The sequence below is a fragment of the Aethalodelphis obliquidens genome, unplaced genomic scaffold (genome assembly GCF_003676395.1).
Source record: "Aethalodelphis obliquidens isolate GAN/ISIS:26980383/991018 unplaced genomic scaffold, ASM367639v1 scaffold16, whole genome shotgun sequence".
In the NCBI taxonomy this organism is placed as follows: Eukaryota; Metazoa; Chordata; class Mammalia; order Artiodactyla; family Delphinidae; genus Aethalodelphis; species Aethalodelphis obliquidens.
The window spans coordinates 21,245,348-21,270,281 of record NW_020837960.1 but is presented as its reverse complement, the minus strand read 5'-3'; the positions used below and the strand labels follow the sequence as shown (position 1 = coordinate 21,270,281).

The 24,934-nt window shown below is 35.8% G+C and overlaps 1 protein-coding gene across 3 annotated transcripts in view; it reads right to left on the bottom strand.

Moving 5' to 3' along the window:
• The window catches only part of TRPC4 (transient receptor potential cation channel subfamily C member 4), a 159,003-nt gene that overhangs the window by 85,281 nt on the left and 48,788 nt on the right, over positions 1–24,934 (bottom strand). For 2 of the 3 annotated variants that reach the window (XM_027116464.1, XM_027116463.1), the window contains exon 3: positions 451–969. The exons of the other annotated variant lie outside the window; for it this stretch is intronic. In XM_027116464.1, the coding sequence (XP_026972265.1) occupies positions 451–969 (519 nt within the window). The remainder of the gene's footprint in view (positions 1–450; positions 970–24,934) is intronic. 3 annotated transcript variants of the gene reach the window in all.

The following is a 24,934-nucleotide window of genomic DNA, read 5'->3' as shown; positions in this document are numbered from 1 at the left end:
CCACTCATTTTACACTTCCTACAAATCTGTGAGTAAAATATTTTATATGTATAAAGAAATATATATATAAAATCAAATATAAAGTCCCTTAAGCAGATGAGAAAACGGAAACTCAAAGAGATCTGTGTGACCCTCTGAAGTAGCAAAACTTATAAATGGCAGAACCAGAACTCTTAGTGCAGAGATTCTAAAATTCATTAGTTTTACCATCACACACCATTAACTGTGTACATTTTAACACAGATGTCAAAAACCATCACTAATTATTAACCTACTTACCGCCCCTCTTCAATGTGTTTCATCATCCGTAATCTGGCAAACAAGAAATATCATCCACTTACAGTTAAACAGAAAATGCTTTAAACCCCCAACCTAATTTGGGGTACCAGTTTCCCTCACTGCCATTTAAATTCTGTGGCATTTTGATGGATAAAGTCTGGCAAAACTCACCTCTTTCTGACGGTACTTAATGGCCAATTTGAGTCTCGCGAGATCATTTCCACTTTGTTCTTCTAGGAGACTGTTGTCATCACGGTAATTAAGAATGATTTCCAGCTCGCGGGAACTTCTTGTCTGATCCAGTAGGTCCTTAGCAAATTGTTTGCACTGTCGTGACAGCTCCTCATACTCTGACTTGAATTCATTTTCCACCTTACTCAGTTCCTGGAGCTCCCAACTTAACTGAAAGGCTGTGAGAAAAGGGTCTTCACTGGACAGGGCGATGAGAGAGGGGCTGGCTAGGGCCTTGTAGATGTTGAGTCTGGAGCGGGAGTGGCGGAGACTGTCCACATCCGAGCTGGACACGCATTCGACGCAGTTACAGCGGACCTCGTGGGGTCTGGGCACCGAGACGCCTTTCTGAACCAAAAGTTTTATTATCTCGTAATTATTTGTATGGGCTGCCAAAATGATGGGTGTAATGTCCGGAGTGAATTCAGAGAACTGCTTATCAAGGAGTATGGGAGGCACCTAGAAAAAAGAAAGCAGAGTTCGTGAGTAGTAACGCATTTGCTCAAGCCTGTGAATTTAAACAACACGCTATAGCAATGTTGAACAAGATTCGTAAGTCTTTTGTCAGGTTTTTGGTTTTTTTGCAGGAGAGTTAGGGCTTTTTTCCCCTCAAAAGACAATAGAAAATTAAACAAAAACTAGCTCTGCAATAGAATGACACATTATTCTTTGTTCAATCCGAATTGTGACATTACATGATATCTTAAACTCAGTGCCTATGGAAACGCTTTGATAAAAGACTTTCTTGCTCCCAACTTATTTTCTGGCTGACAATCTTTGCTTTTCTTCCCCAGTGATATGGGCTCCATAAATAATAAGAAAGACGCTACAAAATAGTTAATGATTTGTTTTAAACCCAAGATCTTCCTCTGCAATAGAAGGTTTTAAATTCTTCAGTCAGGTTTTTGCTTGTTTGTTTGTGTTTTATCTTCTGCAGTCCTAAGATCCACCCTGCAATTACAGGTGGCAGTGGAACGCAAGAGTGCTAGCCCCTCTGCTTTCTGTTTTCATCCATTCCTTTATGGTATATTTTCCAGATGACAAGAGGTGCCCCATTCTAACATCGCTGTTGTTAGAAATAAATGCTTCCTGTGGAAGAACCTTAAAAACATTATGCTAAGTGAAAGAAGCCAGTCACGAAAGATCACATATTGTATGATTCCATTTTTATAAAATATGCAAAATAGGCAAATCTGTATACGGAGAAAGTAGTGATTGCCTAGGCTTGGGGGTAATGGAAGGGATGGGAGGTGACTGCTAAAGGACACAAAGTTTCTTTTGAGGGTGATAAAAATGTTCTAATATTGTAGTTATGGTTGCACAACCCTGTGAATATACTAAAAATCACCGAATAGTATACTTTCAGTGGGTGAATGTTATGGTATGTGAACTATATCGCAATAAAGCTATTAAAAAAGAAAAAGATAAGAAAGAAATGCTTCCCAATGAATCAGGTCACCAATGCACTTACGAACAATTTCCTTTGGGTTGTACTCTAGGAATGGTAATGACAAAAATAATTTAATAGGCACTATTTAGTAGGCCTAAAGCACATCCACCCTCACTATTCATTATTCACACTTTATAGACATGGTCTCTCGGTGAGTAAGTGGGAATCCTGCTATTTGAACCTAGGTCCATCTGTCTGACACCCAGGCCTGTACGTACTGCACTACACCCTGCTGCTTTACAATTTTTGGTTTAGTATTTCTTCCTGCTGGTGCAAAGTCATAGAGGCCTCTATGAAAATAAATGCTACATAAGGACAAGTTAAACAGGCATGGCAGAAAAAGTGATGACACGTCACATTAAAATATGCTGCTGGTCAAATATGATTAAAACCACAGAAGGATCAAAAGAAACAACTTTGTAGAGAAAAACGAAAGTCATAGGAAACTTCAGTAGCACTACTTTTAAGTAGAGGTGTTATCTTTATATGAGAATAATTAAACTCAAATGCTTTTAATTCATCTGGCCATTTTGAATATCCATTTATTTCATAAGACACACACACTATATATATATACATATTTTTAAGATATTCAGTATTTTATTTAATTTTTTAGAAGACAATTTATGTATTTCCCCCACCCCTTCCTTTAAGTTAGTGTGACAATTTTCCATAATAAACGACTTAAAGGAAGCTTTGGTCAAGAATGGAATGAAATAGCAAAACAAAACTCAAAAAAACCCCAAATCACTACTACTTTTTAAAAAACCCCATCACTTTCACCAGTTATATTCAAACAAAACACATAAACTATATATACTTAACAGACAGCAGTCTGCTGGGACTCTGACAGGTCAGCCCAGCAGGCACACGTGATTGTTTATCCAGGTCCCAGAGGGTAAGGAAGCATTGCATTGAAAAATAACAGTAAAACAAAAACACTTAAACAATTGCCTGTTATTGAGTGCTAATTACACACCTGAATCAAGTATTACATGGAGTCGGAAAATTGGGGGTTTTCTTGTTCTTCCATCACTTCTAAGTTTAGTAATTGGCATTCTTCTGTATGTACAACTTTGCTCTCTTCTCCTCTTAATTATTGAGTATTACTAATGAACCCATAGATTCTTCCTTTATTTTATTCAATATATTTTGATTCATTGCAATAATTATTCATTTTGAACTTGTTATTGAGGTACAGCATACACACATACAGTAAAATGCACAGAGATCAGTGTACATCTTGAAACCTTTTTTAAAACGTGAACACACCTGTGTGACAAGACACAGACAAAAATCTAGATGAGGACTTCCCTGGTAGTGCAGTGGTTAAGAATCTGCATGCCAATGCAGGGGACACGGGTTTGAGCCCTGGTCCGGGAAGATCCCACATGCCCCAGAGCAACTAAGCCCGTGCACCACAACTACTGAGCCCGCATGCCACAACTACTGAAGCCTGCGTGCCTAGAGCCGGTGGTCCACACAAGAGAAGCCATCGCAATGAGAAGAAGCCCATGCACCACAACAAAGGGTAGCCCCCGCTTGCTGCAACTAGAGAAAGCCCACGCGCAGCAACGTAGACCCAATGCAGCCAAAAATAAAATAAATAAATTTATAAAAAATAAATCTAGAAGAGTGCCTGCACCCCAGGGACCTCCCTCTTGTCACCTCCCAGTCATTCCATTTTGTAATCACAAATCTAACTGCTGTCACCACAGATTACTTTCACATACTTTTTAACTTTATATAAACAAATTAAAGTATGTACTTTTTATGTCTAGCTTTCTCCATTCCACATTAGCTCTTTGGAATATATTCATATTGTTAGTAGCAATCGTTTTTGTTACTTCAATTCTGCATAATATTCTGGTTTATGAATATAGCACAATTTATTTACCATTCTATTTTTGATGATATTTCTGTGGTTTCCAGTCTGTGCCTATTCAGAATATTGCCCCTATGCACATTTTTGTCCATGTCTGTTGGTCTTGTATCTAGCAATGGAATTTCTGGGTCAAACAATTTTCTGAAGCAGTGATACCAATTTTCATGCCCACCACAAATTATACTTGGTATTCCCAGTTATTTGTCTCTCAATCTATCTATCCATCTATGTATTTACACCACTCAACTTGTTAAGCAATCATTGAATTGGATTATTCATTATTTATTATCAGGGTTGGGTATTGAATTTGTCTAAGGCCTTTTATACTTCTCTGAGGATAATCATAATTATTCTCCTTAGTCCTAAAAATATGGTGCGTGTGCACACAAGCCCACACACCTGAATACACACACACACAGTATAATACTATGCAAATGGTTTTAGCATAAAAAATTAGTAAATTCCCTAAGGAGAGTATGAATAAAGCAAAAGGGAAATGAATTTAGAGAAGACATTATTTTTACTTGGTAGAATTAGAAAAGGATTTTAGGAGGAATTTAAACTTAAGATTGGTTGGAACTAACAATGTAGAAAAGTTACAGGAAAAATGACAACAAGAAGAAAATAAAAAAGATGGATTCATAGCAAATACTTTCTTTAGAGTATGGGATAAATCATATAGAGATAAATAATCATAAAATGCCTCAGTGTAGATCAGGGCAAGATGAGGGAAGGTTTTGAATCGCATTATTTTGTAGACATTGGTGGAATCATACAAGAATTGAACCAGGAGAGTAATGGAGTAATTCCGAAGTATTAACATCACGCTAGCATATTTTGATTCTTGAATTAAGAGGCAGATGGGTAGAGGCAGATAACGGAGCCTGGTAACGAGTGCAGTCTGAATTAGGGTTGTAGCAAAGGAAAAGGAGAGGCTGTGCATATGACCCATCAAGCGATGCTGGGGGTGTGAGAGAGAACAAGCATGGAATAGAACAATTCGAAGCAAAGAGATCAGAAAATAAGAGAGGTCTAGTCCAGATGCCCGGAGATACCTTCCGGTTCAGATTTCACTTTCTTTAATGTCTACTTTTCTGGGAGGGAAAGCTGGTCAACAGAACTAAACAATTCAGAGTTCCATTACAGAATGGCCATGTGCTAATGGCAAAATCTTGCCCTGAAAGGGGACTTTCAGAGAAGTCCTGAATCAAATAAGGGCCAATGAGCTTTCCCCTCTCTTCGGTCTGTTAGCTGGCTATGAATAACAACTGATAAAAGGCCACTTCTTACTGATGAGAAGTGCCACCCACACGACCTCTTGCCTTGGAAGATGGTGACATTGAAGACAGGAAGAGGGCAGCAAGCTGAGAGACTGCTGTTTGCTGAGCTCCCGCAGCTGAGAAATTTATCTGTTGAGTAGCCACTTTGCTATCTACTAAATACTCAGAAATTTAAAGAAGTCTAAAATATAAGGCATTTGATCTCAGAAACATTTAGGAAATGCAGAAAATGGGCTTGCTCCCTCTTTTTCATGCTTCATTCACCAGTCTATTTTCTGTCTCCATCCCGTGCTTCGCTTTATTCAATATCTTCAATATGCAACTCTCCCTCTTTCCTTCTGTGGTGTCAACGTTACAAGTGAAAAGCATATTTTTCTTTTTTTTTCTTTTTTTTTTTGGCGGTACGCGGGCCTCTCACTGCTGTGGCCTCTCCCGTTGCGGAGCACAGGCTCCGGATGCGCAGGCTCAGCGGCCATGGCTCACGGGCCCAGCCGCTCCACGGCACGTGCGATCTTCCCGGACCGGGGCACGAACCCCTATCCCCTGCATCGGCAGACGGACTCTCAACCACTGCACCACCAGGGAAGCCCGAAAAGCATATTTTTCTAGCATTAAAATAAATAAATAGGTCACTAGAAGTGCTTGGTAGCTATTACCTAAAAATAGTTTTGATAGAAATACTGTATTTTTCCAAATTTTTCAAATTTGCCATTTGGCATATTTAAGGATAGATATAAAGATCATGAGGATAACCCTGTAGATAAAAATCACACTATGCTTGACTTATTTTAGCTGAAGTAAACTCTACAGACATAAAAACACTACTCCCAGGCAAACATACATGCATGAAAATGTATACTCACATTACTCGTAAACAAACAACACACTCCACCGTTTAACAAATTCCAACTGATTATACAGTTGACCCAGTAATCTACAACTAAGTAGAAGAGGCAGTTAAAAGAGGATCTGGAAACCAAATTCATGTCCCTGTTTCTTATGTTGTGTAGCCGGAAGTTTGCTCTGGCTTTTCTTCTGTCTAAGATTTATGAATGAGTATTTGTTCAACGTCTTTTTCTCAGGCTTATCATAACATTAGTTACATTATTAACTGAATCATTTTCATGTCACACAGCATTCACAATGACTGACCTACACATAAGCTAATTAACACCCATTAATCAGTTTAAGTGATTAACTATTAACCCATAAACTGCTAGCTTTTCTCAAATTCAACCAAATGCTTTACCTTGAAATCACTCGGCACCAGTCTGAGGCATATGTGACATCTTACCCAAATATAGAAATGTCTCTTTGTGACTAACATATACATTTTTGAACTATTAATCCTGAAGTATACATTTCTAGAAGAGAAATTCATCCTGGAGTGACATTCAACCAATTTAAAAGAATTCATTCCCTTGCATTCAGCATTTATTAAACTGGGTTGTATAAACTGAGTAAAAGAAATTTACTTATATAATATTATTTGATGTATCCTAAATTATTGAGACTAAACAGATCCATATTCTAATCTGGCTGTTCTCAATTAGTTATATTATCTTGTGAAAGTCCCTTAATATTTCTGTTATATGAAAGAGGTTATGAAATTTCTATGACTCAAAAACTATTTTTATACTCCAGTTGATAGCACAGTAAGTGAAAATTTATGAGAATTTTTTTTCAAGTACTTCAATAAAAATTTGTTAATATCTTCAGTTTCATCCTGCTTTTTAACTTTGTTTTTATATAATGTATTGAAACCTACATTTTTTGAAACTCAGGATTATGAATATCAAATTTACCTCTCTCAATCACCCAGACTACCTTCTAATTCAAACCAACATAAGGGAGTTTCAACTTAGAGTTATATTTAAAACAATTTAACATCAGTTATTTAGAACTTGAAATTTTCATAAATATGCATATACACACACATACATATATACTCATACATGAACTTTTACAAAAATCCAAAACATGGGGAAAATACAATATTATGTTCTGAATAGGAAGACCTAATATCTTAATTATGTCGATTGTCTCAAAATAAATATGTGCATTTTATTCAGAATCTTTTTTACTTACGTTGTTTTGTTTATAACTTTATAAAACTATTGTATTAGTTAATATGGAGGAATACATAACCAAGTGTTTCAAAAATTATGATATGAAGGCTATGATCCAAGAAAATATAGCAAGAAATACGGGATCAGTTGAATAGAATTTTGACCAGAATTACTTCTTCTTTTTTTAAAAAAAATTAATTTATTTATTTTTGGCTGCTTTGGGTCTTCGTTGCTGCACGTGGGCTTTCTCTAGTTACAGCGAGCAGGGACTACTCTTCGTTTTGGTGCGCGGGCTTCTCACTGTGGTGGCTTCTCTTGTTGTGGAGCACAGGCTCAGTAGTTATGGTGCACAGGCTTAGTTGCTCCGCAGCATGTGGGATCTTCCCCGACCAGGGCTCGAACCCATGTCCCCTGTATTGACAGGCAGATTCTTAACCACTGTGCCACCAGGGAAGTCCCCAGAATTACTTCTTATTTTATATGGGAACTTGATATGTGAAAAAAAGTTTCTATTCAATTGGAAATAGTGGTTCATTTATTGAAACAATTTTCTACCCCAAACAAACAAACTTAGTGCATATCTCATTTCATAACAATAAATTTGAGATGGAGTAAATATTTAAATGTAAAAACAGAAAGCAACACAAGTTCAGAAAAACAATTTTAAAAAATAGTTCTATAGCCCAAGGGTTGGGGAGAACTCTTAAAGCAAGATTGGAAACACAGAATATGGAAAACTACATATTTGGTTTTACAGTTCTCAAGTAGAATGACCCAAGATTTTCACAGAAGAAAATCAAAACAAAACGAATGAACAAACATAACAAAACAGAAACAGAGTCACAGATACCAAAAGTATGAACAAGTGGTTGCCAGAGGCAAGAGGGTCAGGGGTAAGTGAAATTGGTGAGGGAAATTGAGAGGCACAAATATAATATACGTTACGAAATAAATGAATCACGGGGATGAAATGTACAGCATGGGGAATACAGTCAATAATAATGTAGTAGCTTTGTATGGTGACAGATGGTAACTAGACTTATCACGGTCATCAGTTTATAATGTTAGAAACATCCGTCACTATGTTGTGAACCAAGAACTAACATAAGGTTGTAGGTCAATTATACTTAAAAACAAACAAACAAAACCCAACAACAAACCTATGGAAAAAGAGATCAGATTTATTGTTACCAGAGGTAGGGGTTAGGGGGAGGGGGAAATAGATTAAGGCAGTCAAAAGGTACAACCTTCCAGTTACAAGATAAATAAGTACTAGCGATGTAATGTACAACATGATAAATATAATTGTCACTGTTGCATGTTATATATGAAAGTTGTTAAGAGAGCAAATCCTAAGAACTGTCATCGCAAGGAAGAATATTTTCTTCTTTTATTTTGTGTCTGTATGAGATGATGGACTGTGATCATCATTTCACGATTATGTAAGTCAAATAATTATGCTAAATGTTAATCATAAACGTATACGGTGCTGTATGTCAATTTTATCTCAATAAAACTGGAAGAAAAAAAGGTCAGAAACATGAATGATCTTTCTCATTAATAGACAGGGAAAGAAAATATAAAATAATAATGAACTACAATTATTTTGCCAAATTTAAGGAGCTGATGCATCCACATTCATCAAAAGCAAGAGGAATGCAAATTATAACAGCCTTGCTGGAACGTTTCTGGCACTTACATAAATTCTAAGCACCATAGTGTTTGTTAGGGAACCCTCCCTACAGAAAATCAGGCACCTTGAGACTATGTATTTATATCATCATTGTTTGTCATGATAGAAACTTGGGTATCACCTGAATGTTTTTCAAAAGAGAAAGGTTGAACAAATTGTGGAATATCTCTACACGAAACATTATGATGCTATTGAGTATTTGAACTTGAATGCATGCTGTAGGTATCAATTTGGAGGGTTGCCCCTGAGGTCTCATTTTGCCCTGTTGGAGAGGTGTAGCATAGGTATTTACATAAAGGCTCCTTATTTTAGGTTCTTTAAACATTAGTTAACTTTATATCAGAGACTGTGCTCGGTACTACCTAATTATATCTTAACTACTTTATTTGATACACAAAGACCTCTATAATCATGTCCCACCCTGTGTATTCAAATCTAAATTGTACTCCACCCTGACAGGCATCCCATGGCCCAATCATTTCAGTGTCAAACTTTCCATTCATAGTTTTCTTGTTGACTTCTGCCTATTCCCTCCCACTTACCAAATTCTACCAAACCTTCAAGACCCAACTCAAACCTTATGATTTCTATGATGCCCTTTAGTAAAACTGAACTGTCATTAACCTGGCATTTTTTTCTTCAAATGGAGGCAGGCAAAAGGGAAGGTGCTGTTATTAGCTTTTTACAAGAAGAGATAAATATCAATTTTTTAAAAGAGGAGTTTGTAAAAAAATAAAATAAAAAGAGGAGTTTGTGGGAAAAGTGAAGAATGAGAGTGCAGATTATACAATTGATGATTCTCTTATCTCCTTTAAGTGCGCTCACACAAACTATTTATAATAACTTTACTCAAGCTTTGGTCAGTGATACATCCAGTATATAAATATAAATAATGTAACATTAATAACTATTTCTACTTTCTTAAAGTTAATATTCATTTTAAATTGCATTGATTATATATTTTTATGGTAAGCCTATTTCAAGTCTACTTTGAATTAAAAATACCAGCAAATAGATATAGTTTGTATTGATTTAAATAGGTGTAGGACACACATAGTGAATATACTTCTACAATAACTTGGGTAACAGATTTATTTTAGAACTATGAAGCACACTTGAACCAAATGAACAAGGATCTGGCAAAAATCATTTCAACTCAGTGACACTGTTAATACAAATATGCCTGGAGTCTGATTACAGTGACACAAGTACCAACTAAGGTGTATGAAGCACTTATCATGTGCCGTGCCCCGTGCTAGGAGCTTTTCATGCCACATCTTAGTTAATCTTCAAAATCATTTTTGGAATTAGGTGTCACTGTAATCCTCTTTTGACAAATAGAATAGGCCTTAGAGAATTGCAATAGTTTGCCCATGGTCACACAGAAATCCATGCAGCTTGACTCCTGGGTCTAAATTCTTCATCAATAAACTATATGTCTTGTAAGTAAGGCAGCTGTGAGGTCCTGGAAATAGCTCAGGCATCAGGAGTGAGCATTCCATCCTGCCTCAACCATTTTCAGTTGTGTGAGAATGACAAAGCCAGTTAACTTCTCCACATTTCCAGTTTCCCATTTTGAAATCTGGACATTCATTCAAGATATTTCTCCTTGTGGAATAAGAACTGGAGAAATATATATCAAAGGCTTCTCAAAGTTAATACACACAGGGCTGCAGTGAAGATTTCATGTTGCAGGGCAACATGAAAGCATGTGGTATCTACAAATCACTAAATAACAGGAAGGGACTAGTGTTATGTGGCAAGCCAGAGATTGTTAGGAGAAAGCATAAAACAGTCTTGTTCAGTTTTGCCAGATTGATTTGCTTCTCCTCACATAAACACAACCCCAGTTATAGTGCTTGATTCATCTGAAAAGTAGGACAATTATTTCCTGGTGGGCCAGTTTCGTCAGTGTAGATGTCAAAGCTTGGAACATGTACTTTTCATGACTGAAAATTTAAACTGTGTATCTCCTAAAATGGCATAGACTCTGTTGTATACTGCTATAGATATACCATAAATAATAGCTATTAAATATCATTTGCATCTTGGATAAAGAACTGGAGAAATCTATTTCGACTCCTAGGGCGACATCAAACAAATAGCAACTTTAAATCACCACCAGCTTTGGCTAGGTTTAATCACTAAAATAATGAGAGGATTGCTATCACTGACTCCCAGATTGTTTAGTTCACAGACATCACTTTTATTTTTAAAACTCTCTCTCGGGCTTCCCTGGTGGCGCAGTGGTTGAGAGTCCGCCTGCCGATGCAGGGGACGCGGGTTCGTGCCCCGGTCCGGGAAGATCCCACATGCCGCGGAGCCTGCGCGTCTGGAGCCTGTGCTCCGCATACGGGAGAGGCCAAAACAGCGACAGCCCCGCATACCAAAAAAAAAAAAAAAAAAAAAACAAAAAAACAACTCTCTCTCTCTTTATATCTGTTACATTGAAGGAAAATCTATTAAATGATATCCAAGTGAAATCTTTTATTGGTAAAGAACGTAGCTCAACGGGCCAAGTGTATACTTAATTGTATAAGAATTACACAAATTCTGATCAGAGATTCTAATCTTAGTTTCACTTGACAGTGTTTATCACGGTCCCTTTTTTTTGAAAGTCACCAGTCCTTTGACTTCCATAACTGGGTAGTGTATTGACTCAAATCCTGGCTGTCCCACTAATGGTTTGTAGCTTTGGAAACATTATTTAACCCCCTAAACTTCAATTTTCTCATCTATAAAATGGAGATTATTATAGTCTTTACCTCATAGGGTTTTTTTAAGGATTCAAAAAGAAATACAGAATAATAATTAATATGAAAGTGTTTTGTATCAGTACATAATGTTTGATAAAACAAAATCTAGTGTAATTACTATAATTATCTTCAGTATCATCATCATTTTCTCTGGTTGCTTTTTCTCAGTCTCACTCACTGGGGACCCTTCTCCTATTCATCCCTTGAACACTGTTTCTTTAGGGATCAAACTTAAGCCCAGTGTTCTTCTCATTCGGCATATATGTACTCCCTGAAGGTTGGCTGTTTTTATGTTAATGATAGTCTATATGTGTCAATATTTATTCTTCCAGCCTCCAGCTATTCAGTAATACTTTGCGGCACCCATTTTATTCCAGTCACTCTTCAAAGTTTGGGGAATACAGCAGTGAACAGAGCAGACAAAATCCTCACCTTTATTCTAATTGCATTCTAGAAAGAGAGGGGAGGGAAAGACACCACATGAATGAACAAGTGGATGCAAAAATCAATGAATGAAGAAATCTCAAACAGTAAAGGCCATGGAGAAAAGTACAGTGGAGTAAGAGGAAATAAAGTGTGTCAGAGGCAAGGAGAGGCTACTGCCCTACGTAGGGTGACAGGGAAGTCTTACTACTATAAAGACATTCGAATAGAAGGCTGAGGAAATTTAGAGAGCAAGCTAAGCTACATCTAAGGGCAGAGCATTCCTGGAAGAGAGAGCAGCAAGTGCGAAGACCCTGAAGCATGAGTATAATTAGAGTTTTTGGCCAATTTAATGGAAGGACAGTTTTCTAGATTAATGGTTCATGCCATGACTTGCATAAACTTTCTAATTATTTATAATACTATGTAGATTACATTTTGGTTTTATGTAGACAAATTAGCTGAACATGTTTTTTATTTCTTCTAGTCTTTATATCTTTTATTTTTACTTCTTTTTTGGTTATTCAAAATAGAACCTCCAGTAGAGTGTTGTATGGAAGATCAATATTGAGAATCTTTATTTTGTTATTGATAGTAACATGAATGTTTTTAATATTTCACTATTCAGAATAATATAAGATGTAGGATTTGGGTAGACTCAATCAAGTTAAGGAAAGTTTTTTGTCTATTTCCTTCTTGGCTTGCTTAGTTGGTTGTTTTTTTTTTTTCTTAACATGCAAGGATAAACATTTTATCAAACGCTTTATTTTTTTGGCGTCTAGTGAGATAATCATGCATTTCCTTCTCCTTTACCTGTCAAAGTAGCGAATTACATTAATAGATTTTTCTAATAATTGCTTTAGATTTTGCATTGAATTTTTGATGGACCATAATTTTCCTTTCTCACACTGTCCTCTTCTGATTTTGATGCCAAGGCTGTATCAGTTTCATAAAATTAGAAATGTTTGTGAAAGATGGGAATAATATGTTCCTTGAATGGTAGATCTCACCTGCTTTTCTTCATTGTTATTTAAAAGTATATTTATTTACCTTTTTTTAATCAATCGTATTTATTTCAAATATTTTCCATGTTTTAGGTTTTATGCAAATTTTTATTATGAAGATTGTTAATGTTATTTTCACCTCAACAAATTTATCAGTCTTTCTTTCCCCTAATATTGCTCTGTGTAGCCCAGACATTCATTCATGAAAATAGGTCACCAATCTTTGAGAATGAAAGCCATGTGTATAGGGTTTTGTATAAGCTAAATATCTGCTTTACTTTTAAGCTGAGACAGTCTGTCCACATGAAAACCCCTAACCCTTGCTAAAGAGATTTAGTATTTGCATCATATTTTTAAATTAATTATAATGCTATTTATTTAATCCATATGGAATTCAGTTGTCATTTGATATTTATTTATCCCGTGATAGATTTTAAAACTTTAAAATATTATTGTGATGACTGTGCAATATTTCAATTAAAAATACACCGTAATTTACTTAATCACCTCCATTTTGAATACATGAAAGAGTGGTTAAATATGAATACCCTTTTCTTTGGTTTTGCTAAACATCACTAAGTTGCTTTTCCAAAAGGATTTAGTTCCAACAAAAATAAAGGGTGCTAGTTTCACTATATAGATGAGGCATAAAATTCAGAAGATTGCATAATTGCCTTATTGTCCTTTGTTGATTTATCAGTCAGCATTAAATAGAATTATTTTTATTAATTTTTGTCTTATGTTTTATGAATTCCTTTCTCAATTTTTGATTTTATGATTTTATTTTAAACACACAAAGGAACACACACTGTTAAATTATTATAGAGCTAATTTTGAAATAAAACAGATCTTTCAGAGGTTAAAAATCACACCAAGGTAAACCTTCATTTTTTCTGTTTTATATTTTTCTTCATAGATTTGTTTAAACTGTGCTGCACATGGTTAATGTAGATTTACATGAATGAATAAAAGTTGATATAATTATGTCAAGTCCTGTGACTTGAGGTTCCAATCAAGGCTCCATGGAGTAAGAGATCTTACCTTACGTTAAATTTAAACAAATATTATCAAGCTTGCCTGTAATTTTCAAGTGCCCTGAGACTCTTAGGACGATAGGAAATATAGCACTAGATTTTGTCTGCCAAATTGAATGGAGCATGTGTGGCAGGAATGTAGGGACAAAAGACATGAATCCTCACATCTTAATCCACTCTGATTGAAGAACACTCAAAATATGGGGAATGTGGAAGTATAGGAACAAGGTCTCATCAATCCAGTACAGCAAAGTCCCATTGCATGTTGTTGTTAGTACTTCAATTTCTTTAAAACATCTAGACTTCAAGTGGAAAACTCACTCTAAGAGCTTTTATCTGTCACAGCACCTATTAAACAGAGAAGATATAAGAAGAATTTCATATGGATGCTTTTCTGGCAGTGACACATGCAGCAGAATTACATCGATAGTGTATCCTAATGGAAAAACATGCTGATCCCAAAGGCCATGAATGAGGAGATGCAAATTGAAAGTATGCAACCAGCAGTTGAGGCTAAGAAGATATTAGAGGCTACAAGTTAGTAAGGCTGTGCTGGGTAGTATTCTGAATGTCTGGCTATTATGAAGTGGGTGTGAGGTTGGATCAGTTACCTTGAAAGGAGCAGAGGAGATAAAGCTGAGTTGTCAGGTGACCTTGGCTCATCCACTGACTATCAGTGTGGCCTCCAGCACATCATTCACCAGCTTCACTTTTAGCGATAACAGCATTGCCTGTTTACCCACAGGATCAAGCCACCTTAATATGATGAAAGAACTTTGACAGAGTTGGAGTGATTCATAAATGTAAGGAGGAGAAAGTACCCTTTGCTTTTATGATATTAAAAATGAAAACAGACAATTATTACAATTGTGGCTTTTTTTCTATTAATAATGGGAAATCAAATTTAAGAATACTAAATAAAATTTTAGATTTCATTTATGAACCCTAAAAGAATGGGCCTGTTGAATGGGTATAAGATTCCTAAATTTTATATCCCTTTCATTAATTACTATAATGGTAACAACTCTGTATTTATGCCTAACCTGGCCATAGCTTTAATAACTTCTTTCTCGTTCACTACCTTTTCCTGTTGTGATGTGCAGGTGCATTACGATCTTTTTTTTTTTTTTTTTTTGGCGGTACGCGGGCCTCTCACTGTTGTGGCCTCTCCCGTTGCGGAGCACAGGCTCCGGACGCGCAGGCTCAGCGGCCATGGCCCACGGGCCCAGCCGCTCCGCGGCATGTGGGATCTTCCCGAACCGGGGCACGAACCCGCGTCCCCTGCATCGGCAGGCGGACTCTCAACCACTGCGCCACCAGGGAAGCCCCACATTACGATCTTTAAGACAAGCATTCACTTTTTCCTATTACAAAAGCTATATACCCTTATTGCCTAAAGATTTTTAAAATATCAAAAGTACAAAAGGAAAAGCAAAATTCCCCGTAAATCCCACTACCCAGAGATATACATTGTCTTTCTCTCACCCAGATATACATGCTTTCTCTTTCTCTCTCTCTCTCTCTCTCTCTCAATATCTACAAAATTGGTAGCGTGCTTTATATTTTTCTACCAGTCGCAGGCTTTTATGGAAATACTGCAGTTACTTCAAGGAAGTTTGCATGCTCCACGTGGAACTTTAACTTTTTAAGATGAGGTGAGGCTTCTCAGAACGCAATACTTCACTTACCATCATAACACAGCATTGTGGTGAAATAGAGACCCAACTTCAAGAACCATATATTCCCAGAACAGTTTATAATGGAGGTATTAATAATTTTGTTTTCATTCTGAGTATGATCTAAATCAGAAGTGCTACCTTGACGTTTGATTTTATCTTTCCAGATTGTTCCTTGCCTGCTTTATTTTCATGAGTGATGATGGGGGTTTTTAATCTGTCATGTTCATCCATCTATTCAGCAAACTGTTACTTAACACCTAGGATGTGTGTAGTATTATGTAGCCAGGAGAAGAAAAGAGGACTAACATGTTATTTGGTGTGAAGAGTAAAATCTGCCTAAGGAATAGGCTGGCATTCATAAGTTTGAGAAGAAAATGAACTACAAAGACCATCACAGTATATATAACAGGGTGAAAAAGATTTTGTTTCTTAAAGACCCAAAATACAACAACCACGGCTAATTAAAGTTTTTACATTTATATATTAGTAATCACATGAGGGAAAAATTAAAGGTAAAAAGGCTTCATTAAGAAGAATGAAATAATGCCATTTGCAGCAACATGGATGGACTTGGCGATAATCATATTAAGTGAAGTAAGTCAGACAGAGGAAGACAAATATCATATGATACCGCTTATATGCAGAATCTTAAAAAAATGATACAAATGAACTCACTTACAAAACAGAAACAGACTCACAGACTTAGAGAACTTACTTAATGAATACCGGGGGGTGGGGGGAAGGAGGGGGGAGGGATAGATTGGGAGTTTGGGATTGACTTGTACACACTGCTATATTTAAAATAGATAACCAACAAGGACGTACTGTGTAGCACAGGGACCTCTACTCAATATTCTGTAATAACCTAAATGGGAAAAGAATTTGAAAAAGAATAGATTTGTATAACTGAATCACTTTGCTATACACCTGAAACTAACACAACACTGTTAACCAACTATACTCCAATATAAAATAAAAATTTAAAAGAAAGAAGAAAAAGAAGAATTAGGAAGTTAATGTAAATGAGGATAACAGTATGATCCATCACTGTAACACAGTGTGTTATGTTGGTAAGTATCAAAGAAAGGCAAGGACACAAAAACAGTCTTTCAGGATAAAAACGTAGCTCTGAAACTAAGGAGGACTACGGAAATAACTTGTTTCACAAAACTTATCTTCTGAGATTGCATAAAAATAACTGAACTAATGCTTGGAAAAATTCGAGGATATGACAGTGTGAAACTAATGAAAAAAGACAGGTGCTAAGTCATGTCAGCCCCATAGCTGGACTTTCTCGGCAAAAGTAAAGTGATAGGCACTTAGTCCTCTGAATGGAATGATGGCTTTCCTCCGTCCACAGATAAGGAAAATATTACCTAGATTTTTGACTGGGGGCTGAGAAATACACATGTGAAGGGAAAGAATCATGTTTTTTTTTTCTTTCCTCCATTGAGTTTCTTTAGCTGTGAACTTGAATCTTGAGCTACAACAATGAAAGACTTCAGCAATTTACAAGTTGTGTAGCAACCAGCTAAGAGACTTCTTAACCTCCACTTTAGTGTGTCAAAAATATTTACCAGGATAGGTGGAGTAGCAACACGCTACTAGAAGAAGAAAACTTTGGGGATTAATTCCTTATCTCTCATGCCTCAGATAAAATATTCAGAAAAAGCTAAGTCCCAGGGAAAATCAAAACAGACTCTGACTACAGCACTAGTTATAGAATGAAAAATGACTTTCTCTGCCTCTTAAATTTTTGGATCAGATTTGTAAAGAATGGAATGTATCAGCATTATAGTGATCCCAAGATATTATTTTTGTCATTTTGCTATAGAATTAAGTAAAGAAGAAATCCAAAGAAGTATATCATGGTGGTTCATAAATTTTTGTTTACTTTTTCTTGGTAACATTTCATCTGAATTAGGTGACCTGTAAAAGATGCATTTGTACCAGGTAAAAATGGATAAATTTCATGGAAACTCGTGATGTTTATGGTGCCTTACAAAACCTCTGCTAATATGGTGGTGTGCGAAACTGTAATCTAATGAAATTAAAGGAAAATAATATAAAGTGGATGACTATTATTTCTGAGTTCATGCCAGATGTTTAAACTAATACTAATGTATTTTAAAAGGCCTCAAATATTCACCAGGTGGCAGTCTTTTCCTTAAGTGTGTTTAAAACAAATGATCTGCTTTCCCTCATCTTTATTAAAAGAAATGTGACTTAGGGCAGGAGATGTTTTGCTTTTTTTCTCATAATGTTGCATTGAAATGACCTGTTTCTTCTGAACACATACTCCCTAAATTATCCTTAAGGGAACCTGTTTATTCTTCCTTGAGATCATCTCTGATCACCCTCTTTTATCATGATTTTTCTTTTTCTTTCTCTGTATTCAGAATGAAACTACATTGTATCAGATGATTAACAACATGTTTAAATTATATGTATTTAGACTTCACTGTAGTCTTAGAAGCCTGGTCAATTTCCACTCTCCTAACTTCTCCACATGTCTGAGGTCACAGACAAGCTTCCTGGCTCCATCCAACCTCTCATCGATTCACAATCCTCCTGACCATTATGCAGATATTTGGGATGCCTTGCCTTTGAAATTTCATCACCGATATTCAGCAAGTTTGCCTCCTGTGGCCTGCATCAGTGTATTTGAAATCTAATCACGACAACTTAGAATCATGATGCAAATGTCAATCTTTAGACATTGATCAAATTAGCATAGTTGGTTCTGAAATGAATGAATGATGATAATGATAATAATAGCAACAACACGAAATCAAATGTAAATACACTAGGCGTTCACTTTACATGAAGTATTTCAAATTTCTAATTCTCATCAGAACTGTGAGAAATAGCCATTACCGTTTTCCGTTTTGAGTTAAATAATCACCACTGGGTCATGCAGATAGTAAGGGGTGGAGCTAAGACTTGGATTCCTATCTGTCTGATTCCAAACCTAATCTTTTTCCACCAGGAAACATTTCCTGTTACCCAAAACTAAACCTTGAAACATTTATTTATATCTGTATTCTTTCCTTGTGCTACAAAATGTTTAAGGCTGGAATTAAAGTAATGTTTATGGTAAATATTTCTATTTGATTCTAGGCAAAAAAGTGAATTTTAATCTTGGCTCAAGAATGAATAATCTCAGTAATCTTTGGCAAGTTTCCTGAACTTCTCTAAATTTCACTTTCTTCATATCTCTAAGGTAATGGTTCCAGGAGTCTGTGTGTGTGTGTGTGTGTGTGTGTGTGTGTGTGTGTGTGTTTGTGTGGGGGGGGGAGTGAAGCAGGAGGAGGGGGGAAGGGGGAGAGGGATGTAGGGTCAGTATGATATCAAACTGCTCTCTGATTTCACAAAGTTAAACTTGAGGTTTTGCTTTTAAGTTGAGAGAACCAGGCAGTGTAGACTTGGGTTAAGGAGAACATGGTATAGTAACGTAAAAGTCATCCAAAATAGGTGCTAGAACATATGATTTAATGAACACCACCTGCAAGTCAAACATTAAGTTTAGGCTGAAAAGCACTAAATAGAATATACTTGAAATGTCTTTCCTAAAGCTGGTAATTTAAGGCTCGACCAAAATAATCAAAGGCCCCTCAGATGTTAAAAAAGATTAATGGGCTCTGATACTCTAGGATAAAGTATGCAAGAGAAGTATGTTTAGCAACATTTAATATATATTTAATTTACCCAATAAATTTTTTTTAATTTTAAGCATTTCATTGCTAAAGCTAATAGTTATATGTGTGCAAAGCAAATATATTTCATACTGATTCCATTTAGGGTGAAGTGTATGCTTTATATATATTATTCTGTACAAAAATTCTTCTCATAGGTCAACATATTACACTTTCCCAAATCTACTGAATACTTTTTATACACTTCTATCATTTCACAGAAATATGATGGTCCTGGTCTCTTTCTTTTACTGATGTTAAGTTTCTTGAATTTTTGTGTCTTGTATAATCTAATATGGATAATTCTTAGACATTAAGCACTAGTCCCCTATTCCCACAAAAATATTAATGTAAATACAAATGGAAAATCAATATAGTATAAAAAGCAAAATGGATGAGTATACATTTTATATATTGTTACTTTTATTTATCTTGAAGTTGCAATTGATTGCTAGATTAGATTCCTTGAGGTCAAGTCTACTATGTGATCATATTTGAACACTATCTTGGTCACAGTAGGCAACCAAGGAAATGTTAAAGATAGTAGAATAAAGAGAAGAAATGAGAAAACACATGATTCCTTTACTGACGATTTGTTCACCCAAACCATTCTCTAGGAGACTTCTGTCTCTTCATCTTGAGTTGTTCTCTTTGCTGCTCTGCTCCAGTGGACTTGAAGGAGCAGAAGCCAGTGATTCTATACTAAGAATAACATAGTGATTCTAAATTTGCTGGGTCTGTCAATGTGGATGATGACATAAATAACCAGTTTCTCCAAGATAAATGCGCCTGTCCCTAAATATACATAAAGATATGTATATAGATAGAGACACGTATTCTTCTCTGATTTAAAAATAATATATGTTCATTTTAGAGATTTTAGGAAGGACAGAAAAGCACAAGAAAGAAAAGCATGCACTTTATCCCAATACCCAGATCACTAATGGTAACATTTTACCATGCATTTGTGACAGGCCTCCAATGGCGTCTAATGACCTTCACCTCCTGGTATTCATGCCCTTCCATACTGAATCAGGCTGATCGGTGTGAGCATGAAAATCATTTGAAAGTGAAAAAAAAGAGAATAATATAGTGATTCGATATTGCCCGTGATTGGCACAGATAGTAAACACTGTATGTGTGTTTGTCCCAGATAACCTTTAGAATCTCTTCCAAACCTAAGAAACTACCTATGATTTTAAGAAGAGCAGCTCGATTTTCCATTATTTTTATTATGAAGGGGGGTGTGTGCCTGCACAAGCCTGTGTGCGTGCATACGTGTGTGTGTAGACATATTTGTGTGTATCTGTGTGTGTATATGCATATGTGTGTCCCTCGGTATCTGTAGGGGATTGGTTCCAGGACCCCTGCCCTGGATTCCAAAATCCGAGGATGCTCAAGTCAGTTATATAAAATGGCAGAGTATTTGCATATAACCTATGCACATCCTCCTATATACTTTAAATCATCTCTAGATGACTTTTAATACCTAATATAATGTAAATGCTATGTAAATGGTTGTAAATACAATGTAAATTCTATGTAAATAGTTGCCAGTGCAAGGCCAATTTAAGTTTTGCTTTTGGGAACTTTCTGGAATTTGTGGGGGGGAATATTTTCCATCTGCCATTGGATAAATCCAAGGATGATGCAGAACCCACAGATACGGAGGGTGTACACACACACACACACACACACACACACACACACACACACATATACCTGTTGGTATTGTGAGGTTGACAAAGTAGAGGAAAGTGATACATATTTACATACTTTCAACATAATATTCTAAGAGGTGTGAAGAGGTGCACAGGATATGATGGTCACAAAGAGAGATGTTTAATTTGATCAGGGCTTCATAACTGATCTCACACATAAATAGGAAAAGGATTTGTGTTGTCTGCAAAATAGTCTCCTCCAGTCTGGGAGGGTGGGTCTATCTCTGCAGAGTCTCAGCCGTCAGGTCCTCTCTGAGTTCCTCAACCTCTGTGTCAGACCCAACCACAGGACAATATTGAAATGCACATGGCTTGACCTGTAATCACCTCCCTCTTCCTAGCATTTTCTCAGTGTGCCACCAGCGTGTCCTTATCGCTGCCAATTGTTTCCTACAAGAATCTAGGAGAAATCGAGGGAATCAGATAACCAGTTTTGTTAAATGAGTCAGAGTAGCATTGGCATATATACACTACCAATTGTAAAATAGATAGCTAGTGGGAAGCAGCCGCATAGCACAGGGAGATCACCTCGGTGCTTTGTGACCACCTAGAGGGGTGGGATAGGGAGGGTGGGAGGTAGGGAGACGCAAGAGGGAAGAGATATGGGAACATATGTGTATGTATAACTGATTCACTTTGTTATACAGCAGAAACTAACACAACATTGTAAAGCAATTATACTCCAATAAAGATGTTAAATAAAAAAATAAAATAAATAAAAATAAAGTTTCACATATCTGAAAAAAAAAATAAAGTACTAAAAGGTTTGGTCAGTAGCCTCTGGCTGAAGGAATTTCAGGATGATCCCCGAGAGTCAAGGACCTGGAGAGGTCTTTCTGTGCTGCTCTAGGACCAAGTTTTACTCCTAGGAGGCGGCATGTTCTGAAGGGCTGAGAGTGCCAGACATCTCATGGCCAAAGTAACCAGGCAGTTTGACAAAGGAAGAGTAAAGTCCATGAAAACAGAGAAGCCTACACTCAAATCTCCCTTGGGCAAGTTATTCAATTTTTCTGAGCTTCAATTTCCTTACCTATAACGGTTCAGTGTAACTGGGAGGAATCCATTAAATAAATGTGAAAATACATACCGGGCAGTCAAAAAAAACCAAGTTTGTTGTATTCCCTACTCATGTACTCATGCATTACTCCTCATTTAAACCCTATTATTTAATAACGACTGCTTCAACAATTGTTGAAGATTCTAAAGCTGGTTTTAAAGTCAGCAAGTATGCAGTCTGCAATTGTTTGTAGAGTCCACATTGGTTGCTGGATGGGAGAAAACAGTTTAAATCCTAGTTAGTGATGGTGGCTTTGGATAAGTTAACTTTTATTTTTTTAATGGCTATAATAAAGAACTTATTACAAAAATTGTTATGAGGTTTAAATGAGATAACAATGTAGAATGGTCTTAAGAGAATCCCTGGCACACTATAATGCTCAATTATTATAAACAATTTTTATTACTATCCCTTGACCTACCACCACCATGGTAACATCTAATAGAAATTTACAATGCACCTCAACCTATTTACTTTTTCAAATTATGTATTGTTTTTGAGGAAAATTACAATATACTACTAGTTGAGGATTCTCTGATATTTTGGACAGTGGGAAATTCACATAGTATAAGGTCTGAATAAATGTATAATTATTTCTAATTTATACTTTATTCATCAAGATATTATTGTACTAAAAATTCACATTTTTACCTGACGGTACCAGTAGTGCTTAAAAATTAAGCCTGTATCTCCAAATCAAACAAATCTATATACTTTTCCCTGGGAGAGTCCAGAAACTGAAAAGAAGTGTTGCAGTTAGGTTACACATGTGACGGGGATGAAGATTGTTCAGACTTAAACCCACCCTACTCATCCATCATCATCTCATTTAAGGGAAGAGAGGTTATGCAACCATTTGGTAAATTTGTAATTATGAATTTCTCTTACCCTCCCAAAACTACCCACTCTTTCTGGGTGGGTTTGAGCATTCTCTGAGAAGGCTAGATTCTATAAATCAGCTCTTACACGCTCAAAATTCACAGTTTAGAATTACTGTCAATTGTTTCTAATACCTGATTCAAACATTAGAGACTTGGAATACTGATATATCTAGACATTACTTGAACCAGAAAATTATTGCATAAAGAATAAATTGTGGTAATAAAAATGACAATATTCTTTCTTCCTAAATGCTTGAAAATTGGTTCTTGAAAAGACCATTTAAAATTCTACATTACTTCAATCCTCACTTTCTTGTGTTTCAGATATTAAAGCAATAAAAACTTTACCCACTTTATACCTAATCAGAGCAGAAATAAATATAATAGGTTGAAAGGACATTTTAAAAACAGTTTTGAGACATTCTAATCATAATATGTATTTTTTAAATTCCTAATTATATTAACACCTTATCTATTCAATGAATTACAATTGTTGAATGACATCATTTTTCCTCAATGATTAATTTTTAAATTATTACAATTAATGAAGTTCAATTGATATACTGCTTACTAAGACATCAAGTTATTATTTTTAGATTTAATCACAACATTTATAATGGATTGGGGGGTATTTAATAAAAATGACCCCTGAAAATCTTTTCACCAAAGCTCACATTTGAAAGACTAGTTTCCGTCTCTCTTATTCTAACATAAACTCACTCTTCACACCAGCAGTAACACTTCACAATGCATTTGCTTTGAGGAACTTTTAGCCTTTTCAATGCACATATGTATTTTTAATTAAATTGAATTGAATACGTACGTGTAAAATACTCAAATGACATCAAGGTGGAGGGATTTGCATTTACTGAGGTCTTTTGATGTCAGTCACATTAGTGTGTTAACTATCCAATCTTTAAAACAACTTGGCAAGCAGGGACTCTCATCCCCCTCTTATTTATGAGAAAGTTGGGGCTCAAAAGGCTCAAATAATTTTCCTGAGATTATAAAATAGGATTTATAGCCACATCTTTCTCTCTCGACTCTTTTCACTACATCTCACTCCTTCCCTGTCCACAAACAGAGAATAAGGGCCCTGTCTTGTATTTTCTTATTGTGGCATGGAAATGCCTCAATGCATGGAGCCCTAATGCTTGAAACTGTTTTTTGTACTTTTTTTCACTTGAGTTTCAAAAGGAGCTAAAAGCTTTTTGCTCTTGTCGGTTCCAAACATATTTAATGACGATGATGATTACTTTTACTTTCATAATAAGTGTGATATGCTGAGAGAAAAGAACATGGTTCAGGAGAATTACTTGTCTATAATTTGCTGGTCTTCAAGAAGAAGAAAATGTCAGTGTGTATTATTTTATGAGTCAGAATGACCTGTTATCTTAATCCACTTCATCATATTAACAGTGTAACATAGTCTGTCTTTTAAAAATTCTTCCATTTAGGGCAGAATTATTCAGATCTCTCATGATTGCCAATTGCCAACTGACTAAAGGCAATCTAGGCTCTATGTTGTAATAGCATTTAAATTCCCTGCTGTGGAATAATAAGACTCAATTTAATTTTTAGACTTTCAAAGTACTTTTTAATAAAAATTACTTTATACTGATTTCTACTTTACATTATACAGATCATATTTGGGGATAATTTTCAGCTTCTTCGTATTAATGGTGGATTTAGACAATATTATAAACATCTTTCCTATTGATATTTTACATCCAGATATAAAGAAAGTATAATTGATGATTTGTCTAGCTATGTCTCACAATAGGATAAGTATTTTGG